The sequence below is a fragment of the Cnephaeus nilssonii genome (assembly GCF_951640355.1).
Source record: "Cnephaeus nilssonii genome assembly, chromosome: 2".
Lineage (NCBI taxonomy): Eukaryota > Metazoa > Chordata > Mammalia > Chiroptera > Vespertilionidae > Cnephaeus > Cnephaeus nilssonii.
This window is the reverse complement of record NC_137073.1, coordinates 52,632,123-52,652,794: the sequence shown is the minus strand read 5'-3', so window position 1 is coordinate 52,652,794 and position 20,672 is coordinate 52,632,123. Positions and strand designations below refer to the sequence as shown.

At 36.0% G+C, this 20,672-nt stretch overlaps 1 protein-coding gene across 1 annotated transcript in view; it reads right to left on the bottom strand.

Annotated features, from left to right (window-relative positions):
• The window catches only part of FBXL17 (F-box and leucine rich repeat protein 17), a 449,728-nt gene that overhangs the window by 300,092 nt on the left and 128,964 nt on the right, over positions 1-20,672 (bottom strand). The window contains exon 6 of the mRNA XM_079787311.1: positions 2,855-2,985. Coding sequence (XP_079643437.1) covers positions 2,855-2,985 — 131 coding nt within the window. The remainder of the gene's footprint in view (positions 1-2,854; positions 2,986-20,672) is intronic.

The following is a 20,672-nucleotide window of genomic DNA, read 5'->3' as shown; positions in this document are numbered from 1 at the left end:
AAGAACCTCGAAATGCTAAAAGGCACCATGAGCCGAATAGTCAAGACCGTCAATTACTACATATTTAAAAATTTTGAACTTCAAAAGAATGTCTTAAAAACTTTTAAATCCAGGATAAAACTTATATCTAATATCTGAGAAGAGTGTCAAAGGAATCCTTTATTAAAGCATTAAACATAGATCCTTTTTACATATACTATATATACTGCATAACATATTATCAAAAGGTTCCATCATACTTTAATTATGAGAGAAAATAATGAGATTAAGTTTTAAAAAACTAAAAATTTTACATACAAGTATCACTTGTGTGTGAATCCCGACTATGAAATGAAATACTGACTCAAAAGCTATTTGCTTTTTCTTGTTTGTCTTCACCAGTTTTTACTGCAGCAATGACGGAAAAATACATCCATCAGAAAAGCCAAAGGAAAGTCCAGCAAATCCTCTACATTTAATAGGAATACCATACCAAAGGCTGTTGAAAGAAGTAAATGAGGACATGTGCAAAGTGCTTATTAATGACCTGGGTAATAAAGTTACTGTTCTCCCCTTTATCCTTACAGGGTTCACTATTATCTCACTCAATATGCCTTATGCCACCTAGAGAGCAACCATGAGAGCAGCAGGGACCCAGCGCCCACAGACAAACACAGTACCAAGTATTTAGTAGGGGTTCATAATGCTGCTGATTTACTAGAGGGTAATAATGAACAGATGTAAAAGAGATGCTAATTGATAGGCTAAATGCATTAGTGCATCCCAGTGCCCTCTATATGAAAGGTTACTAACCCATCTGAGCTAAGTGCTAAAATTATAATTAAATCTGATGGGAAGTCCTAGATTTATACCAATATAATGACAATTATTACTTAGCTTAGTGAAAGAGTATGGCAAGAACAATGAGATGAGTAATTTAGATGATACTGCAAAGTGGGTTTGAATGTTCGAAACTTCGATTACAGTACACAGGATAAGTGCGAGCAGTGTAATTAAAACCTAAGAGTTTGATCTTTAAAACTCTACTGCTCAACCTCATTAAAATGCATGTTTTCTCAATTAATCCAAACTTTTCCATTAAAAACATAAAAATACACTTTCATTCCTTGAAACTAAATCTCTACAGCACATATATTTAGGATCAAATACCAAGTAACCATTACAGCTAAGTAGGAAAAACTGACTGAAACAGTAAGAGGTTTGGTGGATGGTGCCTAACCAAAGGAAGAAAAGGCCAAGAGAGAACGGTTTCATTTGTAAAAACTAAGTTAAGTTTTTTTAAGATGGCTTGTGGATTGGAAATCCCTAAATATATTTGCTTAAATGGTACAAATCTAAGCAAAATGTTTATAGTATAATGGTTCTGAGATAACCCATATAATCATTTATGGGCTGAATCTTATTATCTTATTTACTCTCTGAGTAACTGAGTTGGCTACACAGCAGGTACACCAAAAACTGTTGTGGAATAAAAGACAGTAATTTTCATAATCATTTTATTGCAGAAACAGTTTTCTCCTTTTAATCTGATGCATTACTAGGAAGTTTATCTCAATATTAAGCTAATGGTAAACACCTAAACCACAGGATAATTTTTTGTGTACTTTATTTTATTAGTTGTTATGAAACACATTTAAAAGATTTTAAAGTTGTCATATAATTTGTTATGAAGAATGTTTATTATAGAGAATTTTATTTTTAAAAATTTTATCAATTTCCTTTAGATTTTGATATACTTCATACAGTGACTGTTACTAAAAAACAAACACCTTTTAAAATGATGACTATGGGTCCATTCTAGATTAGTAAATTTTTCAAGACAGAGCCAAGTCAAAGGCTATTACATATTTCAAAGAGTAGTGCAGGGTAATTTAAGAAAACATAATTAGAATTGCCACAGTTGGGGAAAACAGATCCTATGCCATATTATTTTTAAAGTATAGAAGGAAATTAAAAGTGGAGGGAGGTGAAACCTATATAATTTTTTTTAAGTGGAAGGGGAAAGTGTCTTAAAATTAAAGCATTATCAGACACAAACTTAAATTATTGTTGCTATTTGTGAAAAAAACATTTAAATCTAAATAGGTTCTAATTTTAGCTGAAATAGTGCTTTCTATTTTGAAAGCAAAATATTTTTGGTGGTCTATCTTTAAAAGAAACCTTACTCTGGAAAAGTTACTGGGCAAAAACCTGTCTCGTGCCTATATACATAAGAGCCTATCTAAACTAATCAGTAATGGTACAGTAGTTAACTACTTTGCAGTTGTTTTCATTATTTAAAAGAAAAAAAGTCTACTCTCAAGGGTTCTTGAATGTTTTTCCCTTCATGCAACATTTCAAAGAAATATAATTTTATCACTGTTTATATGAAAAAAAACTGCCAGTTATACACATTTTTACTCTATGTCCATCACACGACCTCTACTTTCAAAACAAATTATATATATATACAGAGAACAAAATGTCATTCTTGAGAAAGGATCTGTGTGTATAATGTTTGAAACAATTTCTAAGAATCATTTTCCTTGATAAGTAAACAAATATATTAAAGTAACAAATAGCAATATATCCTGGATGGGTGACAAAGAAAAAAATTCAACAGACTTCTGTTGTTACAACTGTTTAGGCAAACATTTTAATCTTAGCATATGAAAACCGTGTTGCAAATACACACAGTGGATAAATTAAAAATAAACAGCTAGGTTCTCAAAACTTAAACATCTACTTGAAAAGGCATGGCTACCTTAAATTTTCCTTAAAGTTGACATGCCTTGTTATAATGATAATTAGTATTTGGTACATAGAACACATATTTTCTTCTGGAGAACTGTTTTTAAGATATTACATTTGTTACCTGTCATTTATGATCCAGTTCAGACAGAGATTGAGAGAGCTAAGATTTTTGCACCTCTTGACAATTTCCATCACGGTTTCATTATCCAGTTCAGTGATATGACGTAGGTCCAAGCTGGAAAGGTTCCTTAGCTAATGAGATAAATAAAATGAAAGATGAAAAAAAGTAAACATTACATTCATTCTCAAAGTAGAGTATCATAGTACAATATTTAAACTAGATAACAGGGTATCATAGTACAATATTTAAAATAGATAATAAACTATTTAAATACTATTTTTCATAGTAAGTGAGAAATGAGGGCAGAAATATATCATGAATATATGAATGACAACACATTAAAATCAAACAGATCTTATTGAGAAATAATAAAAATAAAAAGCTAGCAATCTAATACATGGGGAAGCTGTTAAATGTATTATATTATGTACCCACAAACTGATAAGATTATTCTCTTTAACATTGTTTGATTTCAGATATATATCTTCATGATTATAATGCCACTTTTGCATAGGTTTTCTCATTTTTTAAAAGATGAAATATGAATTAAGTAGTTAATTCAGAGATATCTTGGTGCTATTTTATCAATGTACTCCAAAAATTGTACTATTCCAGGTTGTGTGTTTCACCATGTCGAAAGCAATAAGACATGTTGTTTAAGAAGTAAAGTTTATCTAGGTACCACTTTCCCCAGTTCTTCATTTTCTCTACTGTTTCCTGTCTTCCCCTGATGTTTAGTCTCTAAAGGAAATTAACATATTGTTTACACAAAGATGGTAGGATCTTAATTATCCTCTTCAAATGAACTACATTTCCAATAAGCTATTTTTGCTTAATAACAATTTACTTCTAAGAGGATCTAAGCTCTTAAAAGAAATGCAACTCCAATTGAGACCTTGATGAAGGCCTTGTGGGGCGCTGGACAAAAACCAGCTTGTACTGTCTGAACTCCCGACCCATGGAAACGGTAAGATGATAAATATACGTTCACTGTTTTAAGCTGCTAAGTTTGTGGTAACTGTGCAGCAATAAAAAATTATTACAGAAGGTCTTGAGGATAAGCCAGGTTTCTCTTAAGAGAAGGGGAATATTCTTAGTCCCTTTAAACACGGAGGGTTGCTAGCCTCCTCTAGAAGCATGTGCTCAGGAAAGCACAGAGGAGGCGCTCGGTCCACACAGCCCACTCCTCTACGTGTAGCTTCAGCTGCCAAGAAAGTACTTTCTGGGAAGACCGGTAGCTCTGATGTAGCCATTTCTTTTCTATATAAAAACCACCATTTTCTAAAACCACATTATTTCCACAGTTAGCTCTTTTTACAGAGTATTTTTAATCCCAACACCCAAAACCTTTTTGCTGTTGGAGATGTACTGTTCTGAGAACATGTGAAAAACCAAATAGCCTCCGAATTGCAGGTGCAGGCGGCTTGCTGGGCTCATGCCCTGAAAGCAGCAGCCTCATGTCTGTACCACAGCAAAATCAGAAATACAGGAAAGGCCTCCAGGGCTGCTTGAAAATACCTGAAGCATGACTATTAAACCTAAGAATGTTAAGGATGAATTTTGCTATGTATAACCATGTACGTATTTTGTGAACTGTTGAATACAGCCACATACAATACACAGATAATTCCACTGTGTTTTCCTAATTATCCATTATTATAGTCACTAGAAAGTCATATAATCATAAAATTTTTAACCAGACACAAAAATATCTCCTATACATGTGCATTTCAGGAACCAGCACAGCTTCTGACACAAAATTTCTATGTGAATTCTTACATATCTTTTGGCTTCCTCCACTGTAAATTATTTCTTTATCACAACAGTGTGAATGTACTTAATCACCATGAACTATACTCTTAAAATGATTAAAAAGGTAAACTTCATGTTATGTACGTTTTACCACAATAAAAAAGATTACTTCCTCCATCAGAGTAGAAACATACAATAAAATTCCATGGAAAAGAAAATGGTACGTTTTTAGTGCCAGTTCAGTCCCCTCACATTAGGGAAGATAACAGGACCAAAGGGGTTTGAACAACTTATTAAAGTACAGATAATAAGGAGAGAGATGTTGGCAAATCTAAACCATCTTACAGACCTGGGGAAATGTAAAGATATCTTCTAGAACAATGGAATGGCAAGGAGTAACCATTCCAGTAATTATCTACGTGTGATAAAACTCTAATTCTGGCAGATTGCCTCCTGAGCTATCGGAAATCCTGCAGCCGGCCTCTTCCCCAGTGCAGGGAGTCAGACAATGACACTGGGCCTATATCCTTCTTGTCCATAAATGAAACATTTCTTACCCCATCAATGGAGCACAGACTCATGCATGAGGAAATAGAATGACTTGGGTTCCCGCATGCCAGCATTCTACTGAGATCCTGAAGAGTGTTTTACTCTTGGATTCAATTACAGCTCATTTTTTCATGAGCTGACAGTCACTGACTACGCGTATGTGGCCTTCCCGTGACCATTTTAGCCAGTTCAGCTTGAAATATGACAGCATCCAAAGGCAGTTCCAGGAAGACACATACTGAACACCTGTATGAGAGGTGGCATTTTCATGCAAAACTCCACAAACAGCTCTGTCAAATCCATCACATTCTCTCCCTTGCTATGGGAATTTCATAACAGTGCCCTCCAGGGTTTCATAAAATGCTACCTGAAATAATCCTTCACAGTCTGAAACAAGTAATTACATGTAGGAAACTGACATTTTAATTAAACTTACTTTCCTTATAAATTCATTGGTAGTCTTGGGTTATACAAATCACAAAGGATTTGAAGAAGCAAAGCCATACAACACAAGATCTTCTAAATATTTCCCTCCAGTTTTTAAACATTTAGTTAAGTATTTTAAAAGAAACTCAAGTCAGAATGTAGGTAATCAACTTTCAGTTTAATACCACTTTTATTTGGAAAAATATTACTTTAATCAATTCAGGTCAAAAAGACTAAAATCAGTCAATGATCGGTATGACGTATATGTACTTAAGTATAAAATGAGACACTAAAATGTTACCTAGGAAACACAGGCTTGGAGGATTATAAAAAGACCTTAAATGACTTCCAAATTTTCTTAAGACTCAGGAAAAGTAAAAAAATAAAACAAAATTCTCAGTTATCCAGGTTGCCTCCAGTAGATGAAGCAACAGAAGAGGACTCACAGAATCTTGGCAAAGACAGATAGCAGGGATGTCCCACTGTTTCAGGCTAACATGATAATTTATGTGATGCCAGTTGGAGGTGATAATTTTTGAAAAGACTAAATGTGTCTGTATAGTTAAATATGTTCAAATGTCAACTAGTACCTAATTTACTTCTTGCCAGCCCTGCAGATATTGGCTTCACTGGAGCTGAGTTTTAGGACAATCAATTGTAATCTTTAGGGATCAAAGCCAAGGGTTAAGACAGGCTGCCTGGACAGGGTTAACTGGAGCTGTAGATCAGTACACACACTCATCTGCCAATCACCTGTCAGACTGCAAGATGATTACTGGAGAGACAAAAGGCACCCAGAGACTAGGGTTAGAGAAAGGCACTTATGAGAAAACTGGGGAGATCCTCCTGCTAGGGGCAGGGAGGGAGACACAGGAGAACGGAAGGGGGTTTTAGTATGGGTCCTTGAATGGTAAACTGGAAAAATATGAAAGAAAACTAAGACTGCTGCGGATGGGAAGGGAAGGGGCAGAGAGGGAATTCTCGTCCCTGACCGTAGGAAAGCTTCCACACTTTGACAGGGTCTGATACCTACATTTAGAGAATAACTCGATTGGCAAGACAGAGAATAAAGGGCATCCCTTCTGCTCATCAACGAGGCCTGCGCCTCAGCTTGGTTAAAGCTGGCATTCGAGTATGGAGATGGTAATAAAAGCTGAATAAACCACACTTAGGACATCAGGCAAATCCTGCCCAGCACCTCATAGAACTGAGAGCCTCGGTGAGAAATGAAAACTTTTAAGTAGAGAGCCTGGGAGCCTAGCAGAGACAATGACATTTTTCTCATCATGAAAACAGGACTTCCAGGGTCTTAAATGCTATCCCACCCACAGTAGTGACCATGTTAATTTTCTGGCACCTTCACTCGGTATTCCTTCCAATCACTGCCTCTTACTCACACCAGGCTGCTGTCTTTTTGCTTTATTTCCAAATCCAAGGCCTGTTGGGCCTTCCATTCTCCTACTGGATCTGACATCTTTTGCCATTTTTTTCACATTCTGTTTTGCTTTTTAGGACACTTTACTGCACTGCTTCTCCTCAGAGCTTTCCCTTCTAACTCCTTCTTGCCACATCACCAGCCAGGTTAATATTCCTTAAATAACTTTAATCATATTGCCCACCTTGTCTGAAACCTTTAGGAAACAAAAATATTTCATTGCAGAAAGGAATCCCAGAGCTTGCCCATTGAGGTCCTACAATGATCACCCCTACCCCTCCCTGACATCTGTTAAACTAACTCAACTCTATTTCCCAGGTTTTGAAAAGTTGTTCTCACTGTGCTCAGAGAGCTGTGTTCATTATTTTAAAACAGATTTCACTTCCTGATTACTTTAGAGAGAGGAAAAATTGGTGAGTCTTAGAAATATAATATACTTGCCTTGACACAAATTACTAACTAGGCCGTCCTCACATAACTATGCCCATCAGGCAGGAATCATCGATTGGCAACAACCGTCAAGGGACCATGGGAGCAAAGTTCCCTTCCTGCTACAACTACTTAGGGGTCTCCTCTTTGTCTTTTCCCTCTCCTCCACCCTCCCACCCTCCTCCCTCTCTACCCCGCCCCCAGCATTAAATAATATAAAACAACATTCTCATTCCGCATAATTAAAGGCCATTTTAGAACAAGAAGCATAATCAGTTCTCTATTTACATATCTGTTTTTAAAATGAAGACCATTAAAAATGAAAAAATAAAAATAAAAAACCTCCGTAAGTTGTCAGAGTTTTGATATGTGTGGCAGGAATTTTGAGTAGTTCACCAAAATTTTAATCAGTCTTCTGCTGCAGAAATGTGAATTTGTTAATTGGATTTCTGCTCCTCGTACCAATTCAGAAAGGGTGCTCTGCTCCTCCTTTTCCACTCTGGCAGGCAGCGAAGCCTCTAATTGACTTTTTTTCTAATACTTTTCTTTCCCCCAAATTCCTTTCTTTTCTCCACATAAGATTTCTAGAGCTCATAACAAGCTACAAAGAACACTAAGAATTAGCAGCATTGAGAAGCCCTGCCACTTTTTATAGAGCAAAAGCTGACAAACAGAACTACTCTTCAATTAAAAAATAAAATGTTCACACTGTTTAATTTAAATAAGAAAAATAAACCAGAGTTCAAATCAATTAAGGGTAAATTAAGTCAAAAGTGAGTGCAAGGAAAAAGAGAACACTTCATCTAACTGGACTGGTTGTGTACTTCTCTGTCAATTTCCTCACACCAAGTTCAGAGATCTATTTGAAAAAAAGATAGTTCACGGAATTTTGAATCCATTTTAGTCACTTGCATCCACATATCACACTATGATGTGCTGAAAGTTTTAGAACTATATCCCAAATAAAAGTTTTGCAACTTTATTATTTTTTTAAATATATTTTTATTTATTTCAGAGAGGGAGAGAGAGAGAGGAAGAGGGAGAGATAGAAACATCAATGATGAGAATCATTGATCAGCTGCCTCCTGCACGCCCCTACTGGGAATCAAGCCTGCAACCCGGGCATGTGCCTTTGACTGAAATTGAACCTGGGACCCTTCAGTCCTCAGGATGATGCTCTATCCACTGAGCCAAACCAGGTAAGGCTGCAATTTTATCTTCCTAATAAAAGAGTAACATGCTAATTAACCATACCTTTGTGATGCCCATCAGCCAATCAGGAGTGAGTATGCAAATTAACCCAACAAAGATGGTGGGTTGATTTGCATACATGGCCGCTCCGGGCCTCTGAGCAGCATGGGAAGGCAGAAAGGTGGCTCCGGCCAGAGCAAAGGCGGTGCCAGCAGCCAGGGAAAGGAAGGCCCATTCTGGCACGAATCTTCATGCATCGGGCTTCTAGTTTTTAATAATAGTAAAATAACTGAAATGCCATTAGCCCCAACATGAAAACTTATCATATCCAAGGCAAGTAACCTGCACACTGACCTCTTGATCTTACACTATTAAAGCAAAAAAAGTATTCCATTCTTTATTTCTAAATGTGTAAAGCTGAAAAACAGAGGCATAACAATGATGATTTTTAATTGAGAAAATATTCTGGCATATGTTTTTATTTTCTGTCATTCCAAAAATATTATGGAAATGTTGTACCTACTCTCTAAATTAAAATGTCTTTTTTTTTTTTCTTTCTTCCTGGTTTAGAATATGCAACTAGAACTCACCTCCACATAGAAAATCTCTTAGCCTTACACTCTCATTTCTGGGTCTTGGCCTAAAACCAAAGCTCCAAGGAAAAAGTGCCTAAGCCTGAATTTCAGAAATGAGTGTTCCTCTTCTGTGACCACGTTGTTTCAGAAAAAGCCCTGGCACCCAGATGATAACCACCAAGCTGAGCCAATTGGGCTTTCCATACTCCCAAAAAAGGTTTCCCAACACAAAGAGGAGCAGCACGAGGCCCTGTCAACAGGCACCTGCAGCTTCTCTCTGAGGTGAGGGGTACCCCATAGATCTGGAGCACCCTCCGTCACCCAGGAAGAGCACAGCTAACCCCACCCATTAGCAACTTTCTCTCCTCTCAATCTCTAAACCATTTGTCAGAGAAGAAACATTCTAAAGCCTATGTGTAATTCTTTCCTGTATTATCCCCCCGCCCGAAGTCCCCATATAAAGCCCCAAATACCCCTTTTCTAGTTAGAAGACAAGTCTGATATTAATGATCCAAAAACAAATCGATCAGATCATTCCTAAAAAAAAATTTAGATGCAGGTCTGGAGAAAATACTATTTCTTCCACAATGTTCATTTCTGGCATTGTATTTGATTTAATTATTCATGGCACTATCCAGGTGCTGCCTATGATAATGAAAGAATTAACGCTTTACAGATGAAAAAAGCCTAAGAAGACTCAAACTTTTTAAAGTGAACGTAAGGATTTGTGCCCAAAATCCACATGAGGAACTCTCCAAACACTGAATCAGATCCCATTTGTTACATTGAGTTTTACTTTTGTTCTACAATAACAATTCCAAGAAGCAACAGCATTTGGTTTACAATATATTTAAATTTGGAACTGGTAATTTTTATTTTTATTTTTAATATATTTTATTGATTTATTACAGTGAGGAAGAGAGAGGGATAGAGAGCTAGAAACATCGATGAGAGAGAAACATCGATCAGCTGCCTCCTGCACACCCCCCACTGGGGATGTGCCCGCAACCAAGGTACATGCCCTTGACCGGAATCGAACCTGGGACCTTTCAGTCCACAGGCCGACGCTCTATCCACTGAGCCAAACCAGCCTCGGCTGGAACTGGTAATTTTTAAAAATATTTATTGTTGAAAGTATTACATATGTCCCCCCCTCCCCCAATTGACCCCTTCTAACTGGAATTGGTAAATTTTAGTTCCTGACTCCCTAATAACACCCAATGTTATGAGCTGGAAGTGAATGATCTAAAAGTCTAACTTGATGACTATATTATAAGTAGTATATCAGTTACCAATGAGAAGTGGTAAAACAGAAAATATCTTTATAAAGTTTTACTGGATATAAAAAAGGTAAAACATGAAATTACATCATTAAAGTAGATAATACAAATATTTTCAAAATGAACTGGAAAAATGTTATAACTTTGATTTATATATTAACGCACTACTTCTTAATACAAAATACTGACATGATAGTATGTTACTTTTTGTCATTTAAAACCATTAAGGTATAATTTAAATTAACTAGTAACTTATAACCAGTAACTCAAATTACTAGTTCACGACAAATAATTTCTTATTTAGTCAAATATTTTTCTTTATATTTGCCTCCGTGCACTGGCATTATACATTATAGCTCAGGAAAACATCTAAATTTTATTCTTGCTAGAAGCATGTATAAAAACTACCTTTCTATAATTAGGCAGCTAGCCCACTATCCTATTCTTGGCACTCACATGGCCTTGTACTTCCATTAGTCTTAATTGTCATGTAGCTAGCTGCCCCTATCTCTCTGGTTATAGTTTGTCTACATCCAGGAAAGATGTATGACTAGTGATAGTCGAAAGAAGGGTCAAGTCTAATTTAAATCTTATATTATGTGCAATTCTATGATTTGTGCTTTGATCTCCATTGTCACAAGATTCTCTGAAAGGAAATAAACACCAATTCTATTTTCTCAAATGTAAGAAACACAAAATGATACAGAGAGGGACGATGTGTTGGATCTAAGCAGGAAAACAGAAGCCACTACAAGTATTTATCAAGTTACAGGAAGAGAATTTCATTAAGAAAACTGGTTATTCTGATGAAGGAGAAGTTGAGGAGATGAACTGGAGAGGCTAGTGTGAGCCAGAGACTTAGCAATGGCAGGAAGCCACAGGCGCCCCAAGGCTGGAGGGACAAAAGGAAGAGTCCATGTTACTGTGACCCATAGGCCATGGTCACACATACAATCGAAGCTGCAGGGGACCTGTCCTGGGCGGGGACCAAGGGGAGGCTAAAGTTGTTACTAACAATACTTCCTTGGAGGAAGGGAGGGAGAGCTTTCCCTCTCTTTGGGTTCCTGCTTCCCACTAAATACCGCCTGCAGAGTGAAGCCCCCTATGATATAGAAGAGCATGCTTAGAGGAGAGGGAGGATCTGAAGGCAAACAGACCTAGGACCAGCACAAAGCAAAAGGAAAGAAGCGGGGAGAGGAGCCAGTTTCCAACAAGGAGAAGAAGTAGTCAGTCTAATAGGCGTTCTTTGCAACAACCCGGAACAGGGATAATTGCCAGAGTCCTCGTGCACCTTGCCTGAGAGACCCAGGGTGCTAACCAACTTGTTTTCTTCTCTGAGCCAGATGAAAGCTGTAAAAGTGAAAACCTGAGCTGCTTTCTCCGGCACACGCATATTGTTTCATTTTTAAAGATCCAAGATGGATAGCCAGCTGAAAAGGTACCTCTGATCAAACATAATAACCAAGCATTTTCTCTAGTGAATATAACAGAGAAAGCTCCAGAGGGGAGCTTTTTCTTGGGGAAAACAAAATGTGTTGGCCAATCAGCCCACTGGGATAAAATCAATTGAAAGGAAGCCTACAGTGGGGGAAGCAGCTATGTTTCTGAAGTTTTTGTAAATACACTGTGATAAACAACTTTTGTGTAAACGCCTGTGATACCTCTGGGCTGGAGAGCAAACATGTGAGGAACTCAATTGCCTTTAGTCAACGGACTCTGTTGGATTCTATTATTGGGCCAGTGTGTCTGCAGAAGAGGGAGATCAGAACCAAACTTTATTTCCAAAAAGTAATATGGAAAATGAGTAACAACATGTAGGCTTAAATTCTGGTTACATATTGAGGTTCCAAGTTAAAATTTCAGAACACACACTCCTACTGTAGCATAAAGAACTTAACCTCTGACTAATACAGAGTTACTATGGAAAAGAATTCTCTATTTTCAAAGAACACGACTACAATAAAGACACATAATCTTCCTTTCAGTATCCAGGAGCCCCTGTACATCATCATTATAAACATCATGCAATGTTAAACAAAATTGTAAAGAAAAATCAGATTATTTGGATTCTCTATTGATGACATGTACTATGTTTAAATGTGTGTGAGAATCGATATATAATATGTACACATGCAGGCACTTCCTGTGGCTCATCTGCCCAGGTCAAGTGAAAATAGCGCTTAAATAAGATAGTTGAATTAATTAAAAATAAAACACTGTTATAAATATTTAAAACTAATAAGTCAATATAAGTGTCAATGTTTTGTTATCAACTGAATATGCTTTAAATTAATTAGATTCTATTAACTGTAATTCTCAGCAACTGTTTATTTTAAATGAATAAATGAGATCAGCTTACTTTTTTTTCCTCAGTAGTAAATTTCTTCATTAAGTTACATTATGACTCTTCTCATTGAGCCTCAAACCTGGTTTCCCTAATTCTTATAGTCTGTTCTATTGATTTAGAGATGAGATCCCATCTGTGTCCAGTATCACATTTCACACATAAACCACGAGACTGAGTAAGGTAGAATCACACTGATCCTTAAATAAAACTTCTGTCAAAAAAACAGTGTGAATGAATTGAAAATCTAAAAGAACATGAAAGCAACAACTCCTAACGTCTTTCTTGGATAAAGACTGACCTCATGTGTTAAGAGACCAGATAAATATAGTGGAAATCCATTTTTACAAGAATATTTGAAACAAAACCCACAATTTAGAAACAAGTGTGTAATAAAAATCAAAGAGTGAACTGAGGATAATATAAGCAGAGTAAATAATATTTAAAATATAAAGCCAAGATCCAAGATAGGCCCTTTCAAAAAAGATGGCCAACTTTCCTCGTTTCATATTTATATATTTAAATGAAGCCTAAAGCAACCATTTTATAAAAAAAAAGATGTGACAAAGAAACTCATTTGTTCATTTTACTTGAGAACTTCCACAAACTGAGTGATTTTGAAAGATGAATTCATTTATTCTACTAGTGTCACATTAACACACTCTGCTATAGCAGCTGCTGAAATGAAAATGTAGCACAAACACATATACATTATGACTACAGTATGAGTAACAGAATTATAAAATATAAGAAAAATACCTCAATGAACAGGTATCACTGACTTAAAATGAAAAAATAAATGTTGTAAATTGATACAACTTATGAAGACATTGCCTGTATTGATTTAGAAAAATAAAAAACAAAGTCACTAATTTGTGTAATAATATTAAGGAACAACAGTGTATTCCCCTGATTCTGTGTATTGCTATGTAGGAATTTTTTAAATACTTTTATCAAAAAATACGACGTTAGTTGTTCAGTATGTTAACTTAAATAAATCATTAAATAATCTTTAAAAGGTCAGCATGGAAGAAGAAAAAAAAAGAAAGAGCAGACAAACAGTTACTAATTTTAACATCCAGCATTGACCTTTAGGTAGAAACAAGGTTCATGAAGTTTTTAAGGAAGATTTATTTTCATGAAAATAATTTTTCATTTTTATTTTAATGAAAGAATATTAAGTGGATTAGGACTAAAGACATAAGAACTTTCATACACTGCAATTAATATTTTTCTCAGTAATTAATTAATTTTATTTTTCATCTGCTTCTTTAGCGATGTGTGAAGCACTCTGCCTCTACAACCCTAAAGAAAGGCAGGTGCTATTATTATCTTCACTTTAAAGGTAAGGAAACCGAGGCAAAGAGATTAGGTGATTTGCTCAAGATCCTACAATCAGTGGTTACACATTAGCTCTGATGACAGCAATAAATGGTTTGCTGTTCCAAACTTTTAAGAAAAAAATTAATGGACCAGACCAGGCACAGATATTCTCAACACTTGGTTTTTGGCTTAACTAAACTCCTAAAGAAGAACCAAAAAGAACCAAAAACACGATCATACAACACAGACCCCTTCATAGTATTCACAGGGTCATACTCACTACAGAATACTAGTATTTCAGAGCTTAATGAATTTAAGAATATATATTTTTCACATACAAAATGTCACTCAAGTACTATAATTATTCGAAACAAATAAATTATAATCTCTGACTAAACAGCAATATCACCCCTAAAGTAGCAAAATAAGTAGTATGTTCTTCCTTTAGAACAAGACAGTCTAAACTGATCAATTGTTTGGAAATTTAAAAAGCAAAAAAGTCCATATTTTATTTCTAGTCTCTGAATAAGTAAGAAAATTAAGATGAAAATTGAGTTAGCTGCATGAATGAACATACTTTCAGTTACTTATGCTAAATTGACTAAAAAATAGTAATTTTTCTTTTCCTTCAGAAAACATTTCATATTTTCAAAAGCATAAGTACTTTTAAAATATGAGGTTTTTTAAAAAGTTCTTTAAATGTGATTATGGTCTGAAAAAATATCAGAAGCGTGGGCATGTTATTTAGCTGTCACCTTCCCCCAAAAAACTGTTTAAAAATAAAAACTAGCAAACATAAAAATCTTCAATCAAGCCCATACCTGCCATATCCCAAGAAGTCCATTCCTTTATACAAACTGAATAACTGAAGCAACAAGATTTAATGTAGTACACAATTAATATTATTACTTAATAAACAGTCAAAACTTTAAAATATATTAACAATCTAAAAAATATACCTATTCCTAAATTATGAAAAATATAAAAATTTTACATAGTATATACTAAAAATAAACTTTTTTGTCAAAACTTCTTTGCCATCTTCCTTAATAGTCATCTATAATAATAAAAGCGTAATATGCTAATTAGACCAGACATCCTTTTGGACAAAGCCGGGGCTGCGAGGAAAGCAGGGAAGCCAGTGCCGGCAGTCAGGGGAAGGAATGCCTACTCTTGCACAATTTTCATGCATCGGGCTTCTAGTTTAAAATAAGATCTTCCTGACTAATTGTAAGCATTTGAACTGATCTGATATAAATCAATTCATAAGGGATATGTGGCGTTAAATTCAGAAACACACAGCATTTCTGAGGTTTGCACTCCAACTACATGTAAAAATAATTAGCCATTTGACATTGCAGACTCCATAAGCCTATTTGTTCAACTGATTTTTAAATTAATATTAGGTTAATATATTCTTAAATATTATGCTGAGCATCTCTAATGCTATTATGTGGAGAAAAGGGAATCCCAGTATATTGCTGATGGGAATGCGGACTGGTGCAGCCACTATAAAAAACAGTGTGGAGTTTTCTCAAAAATTAAAAATGAAACTGCTATCTGACCCAGTGATCCCACTTCTAAGAATATATCCTAAGAAGCCTGAAACACCAATCAGAAAGAATATATGCACTCTTACGTTCATATTAGCACTCTTTAAAATAGCTAAGATCTGGAAATAGCCCAAGTGCCCATTAGTAGATGAGTGGATAAAAAAGCTGTGGTACATTTATACCGTGGAATACTATGCAGCTGTAAAAAAGAAGGATCTCTTACCATTTGAGATAGCATAGAGGGATCTGAAGCGAATTATGCTAAGCAAAATAAGCCAGTCAGAGAAAGACAAGTATCACATGATCTCACTTAAATGTGGGATCTAATGAACAAAATAGAGTGGTGAACAAAATTGATCCAGAGACATAGAAGCATAGAACAGACTGATGAATCACAGAGGGAATGGGGGAAGAAGGGATGGGAACAGATTACCCAAAGAACTTATAGACATATATGCATAACCCATGGACACAGACAGTAGGGTAGTAAAGCTTGGGGGGGGGGGGGGGAGTGGTTCCAGGGTGGAGGGGGCCAATGGGGGAGGAAGGGGGATATCTGTAATACTTTCAACAATAAATATAAATTTTTAAAATTATGATATTGAATAGTATGATTTTATAATGTTACATTAATAACATTTTAAACTTTCTGACACCTTGCAGGATTTTTTCTTATTATGAAAAATTTTTAAATATAAAAAATGTAATGAGAATAGTATCATGAATTCCCATGCTCTATAGCCCAGCTCAATTATCTGGAAAATTTTGTCCTTTTTTGTCTCTTTTACTGGCCTGTCCATTTTCTCTTTTCCTTCTTTTTACCCACTTTTTAATATTTTAAACCAAATCCCTAACATTGTATAAATTCACTAGTAAATCCTCAAGTATACATCTCTTACTGATAACGTTTTTAATATATTAACAAATATTTGGTAGAATTCACCAGTGAGCAATCTGAGCCTTGAGTATTACTGGAGAGAAGGTTTTTAACTACAAATGCAATTTCTTTCAGAGATATAGGGATATTAGATAATCTATTTTCTCTTGAGTAAGCTTTGGTAGTTTGTATCTCTCAAATAAATTTTCCATTTCAAAGAATTTGTTGAATTTATAGGCATAAAGATGTCCAAAATATTCCCGTTATACTTTGAGTATCTGTAGCAAATTATATCACTCCTCTGAGTCGTGACACTGGCAATTTGTGTTCTCTATATCTCTCTCTTCCTTAATCAGTCTGAATAGAAATTTATCAACTTAATCTATTTTATAAAAAAACCAGCTTTTGGGTTTTTTACCTTTCTCTGTAATTTTTATTTTCCTTATAATGTATTTCCACTTTGAATTTTATTATTTCCTTTCCTCTGTTTACTTTGAATTTAATTAGTTCTTTTTTTTTTGTCTCAATTGTCAAAAGGTATGTCACTGATTTGAGACCTTTCATTTTTTCCTTATGTAGGCATTCAGTGCTATTACAGTAGTCCCCCACCCCCCCTTCTCTGCACAGGATACATTTCAAGACCCCAGAGAATGCCTGAAACTGCAGATAGTACCAAACTCCATAAATGGGTGGGGTTTTTTCCCCTATATATAAATGCCTATGATAAAGTTTAATTTTTAAGTTAGACAAGAGATTAACAACATAATCGAATAATTACTGTAATACACTGTAATAAAAGTTGTATGGATGTAGTCTCTTTGTCTCTCACAATATCCTCTTGTATTGTATATACATCCCAGGAGGGACGGATCAGAATGGCATGAGACTTTATCACACTACTCAGAACAACACATTTAAATTGAAAACATATGAGTTGTTTATCTCTGGAATTTTTCATCCAATATTTTCAGAATATGGTTGGCTGCAGGTAACTGAATCCACAGATGGGTGAGGGGAGTACTACTGTTATTTTTCCAAAAGAGCACGTTAGCAGCATCGCACTAAATCTAATGCGTTGTGTTTTCATTATCCTTCATTTCAAAATACTTTCTAATTTCTCTTTTGATTTCTTCTTTACTCATGGGTTATGCAGGGTTGGATGCACACGGGACCCACAGATCTCTGAGGTCCTCTATGTGGTTCTTGCCACCCTGGCACTCTGGCCTCTCAATTCTGGCTGCCTCGGTCTCCCTGGGCTTTCTTTTCTGTCTCAACTCTGACAGTGAACTGAGTTTCGCCTGGTCGTGCCTCCAGTGCTGTGAGTTGGAACCTCTTTCAATGCATTAGACAGAGGCAATCACAGGGCTCCTCTTGTTTGTGTCTCATATCTCAGGGATCATGGTCCTGGATATCCAGTGTCTTGAAGACCATTGTTTCATATATTTTGTCTGGTATGTTGGGGAGCACAAGAGGCCGAGTTGGAAAGTTGTAAAAAGGACATTCTGGTAAAAGGGAAGTGTGTGGAAGGCCGCCTGCCCTGTTTGTTTATCGGAATTCCGACTTAGGGGAGTGTCTAAGGCAGCGCCCCTAATTATTCCTTGACCTTTCCAAACAAGCCTGTGCATGTGCAGACCCCCGGGTGTTTACTGGAATCCTTATGCTTAATCCCTGGGTGCCTTTGCCTAGAGGACAATGTAAATAGGTGTCTTCCCAAGATTACTCACCCTGTTGATTGTATCTAAAGATAAAAATTCCAATAAAGGCCTAAAGAGGCAAGCAATAGAGGCGGCTCTGGCCACTAGAGCCAGGGGCTCCTTAGCCCTCTCTTGCACAGTCAAACTGTGTCTGAGTAATCTGTTCATCCGTCGTTCAGGCGCTGCTGGTCAGCCCCAGTAGTGTGTTGTCGTTCTTTTTTTTTTTTTTTTTTTTTGGGGGGGTGGGGGGTGCGGGGGGTTGTTTCAGGGAAGAGAGTAAATCTGGTCCTTATTACTCCATCTTAGCTGAAAGAAGAAATCCATTTTTGTTTTGTTCTTTATATATCACTATGGACTCATGACTTTTATACATTTTGTTTGTTTTAATCTATTGCAATCATTTTCCTTTTTGAGGCTCAAAGTATCTCAACTTAGGCTAGTGAGAGCTACTACATGTTGGCTTTTGGGTCTTTTTGACATGTTTCTACTTGTCCCTATAGTGGCAAATAATATTTAGGCACTAGAGGTTAACTACTTATTTGCATTTGGCTAAACTTGTTTTTAAAAAGTAGAAGAAGAGCAAGAGAGCAAGATGGAGATATTTTATGTTTATAAATAGGTACTTTGCAATAAAAAAAAAAACACATACCTGTGATGAAAGAGATTATTCTACCACATACAACAACTCACTAACATCCTCAACTGTTAAATAAAGACCATAAAAGTTCTCATCACTTCTTCCCAAATATGGATCCCCATGTGTCCAACCATTCCAGTGCAGACATTTGCTGTAGCTGCTATTTTGTCAGAGAATAATTCTGATCTTTTATGTACCAGTGTACCATAATTTTTGGCTAATCTCAAAATGCTCAGAGAAGCACCTAATGATCCAATAAGTCTTGTTTTGCCTTTAATGAGTACAATTTCTAGTGATGGTAAATTCCCACATATGGTCACTGTAACACTTGTGCACGATCTGCTCATCTGAAGGCATTTCTACTCTACGCTATAAACAGCAAAGATGTGATTAGAAAAACACTCATCTACCAAGATGTCCATGCATGTTTACAGGAAATGAATAAAAAATTACGGTTACACATGGTTATACTAAGATGATCTCATACAGCAATAATTGAGAATAAGGTGCCTACCCTCTCTCTCCATTGGCTTCAGGTTCTGATCCTCAAAATACATTTAAAGCTGCTCAGTCACTTCAGACACAGGACTATCACAGCCTCTGTTTTAGATATACTAGACTAGAACAGTAATTTGATTTTTTTCTCAAAGTTTACTTTGATTTTCCAGCAATTTAGGTATCATAGCACATATGCTAATACGTATTAGTAACTAACATTTACTTCGCACTTATTGCAATCTCGATACAGAAGCAAGCACCTTGCATATATTACTTCAATTAACACCCTGAAAAAAAAATTTTTTTTTTGCTTAGCTTATAAGTGGCAGACCTGAGCTTCAAGCCCAAGCTGACAACAGAGCCCAGGCTCCTATCCACTGTGCTTTATTGCTACAGTCCTAGGTAACTTTTAAAAAGTCGCTCTTTTCCTAGAAAGGAAAAAAGAAAACATTATTTACTGCTAAAGTGTAAGCTTAAAGAGACCTGAAGAGACCAAGCCCAAACAAACATGGGATCTTACCTGCTTTATATCAGCCTTGTGCTGCTAACACACCTGTTTTCTAACAGTAGTGAATTGAATCTCAGCTTTTAAGTGGAAAAGGCAAGACTCATTCATTCTCCTAAGTACTATATAAAACAGTTAAAACCTATGCAGTGACAATTTCAGACAATACACAGGTAAATTTTATAGTAACCAGTTTTTCTCATTACATGTAAGAATTAACTGCTAATTATTTTAGAGCTCTGGGAAGCAGAAGAGATGGCACGTAAGTGCAAGATTACAAAGGAACTAGCATTTCCATCACGGCTAAAATACGAGATTTCATATATTTGGTGTATGTGAAAGCTATAAGGTTACTTTTCTATATACATTCACCTTACATACTCAGCTTAAAAATACGCAGTGACCACATTCTCTTCTTAAAAGCCAAATGTTTAGAGGACCTAATGACATGAACACTTAAAACTTCAATCAAAACACCTTCTAAATGCAATACATTATTGTTAGCATTTAAATAATTCTTGTCACATATATCAGTTTATTTCATGCATATATACACTGAGTGGCCAGATTATTATGATCTCTGAACGCATAATAATCTGGCCACTCAGTGTATGTGTATATATATTAGAGGCCCGGTGCATGAATTTGTGCATGGGTGGGGTCTGGCCAGCCTAGCCAGTGGGAGGGGACATGGGCACTTGGCTGGCCTGCCTGCTGGTCGAAATCCTGGTTAAGGGGACAATTTGCATA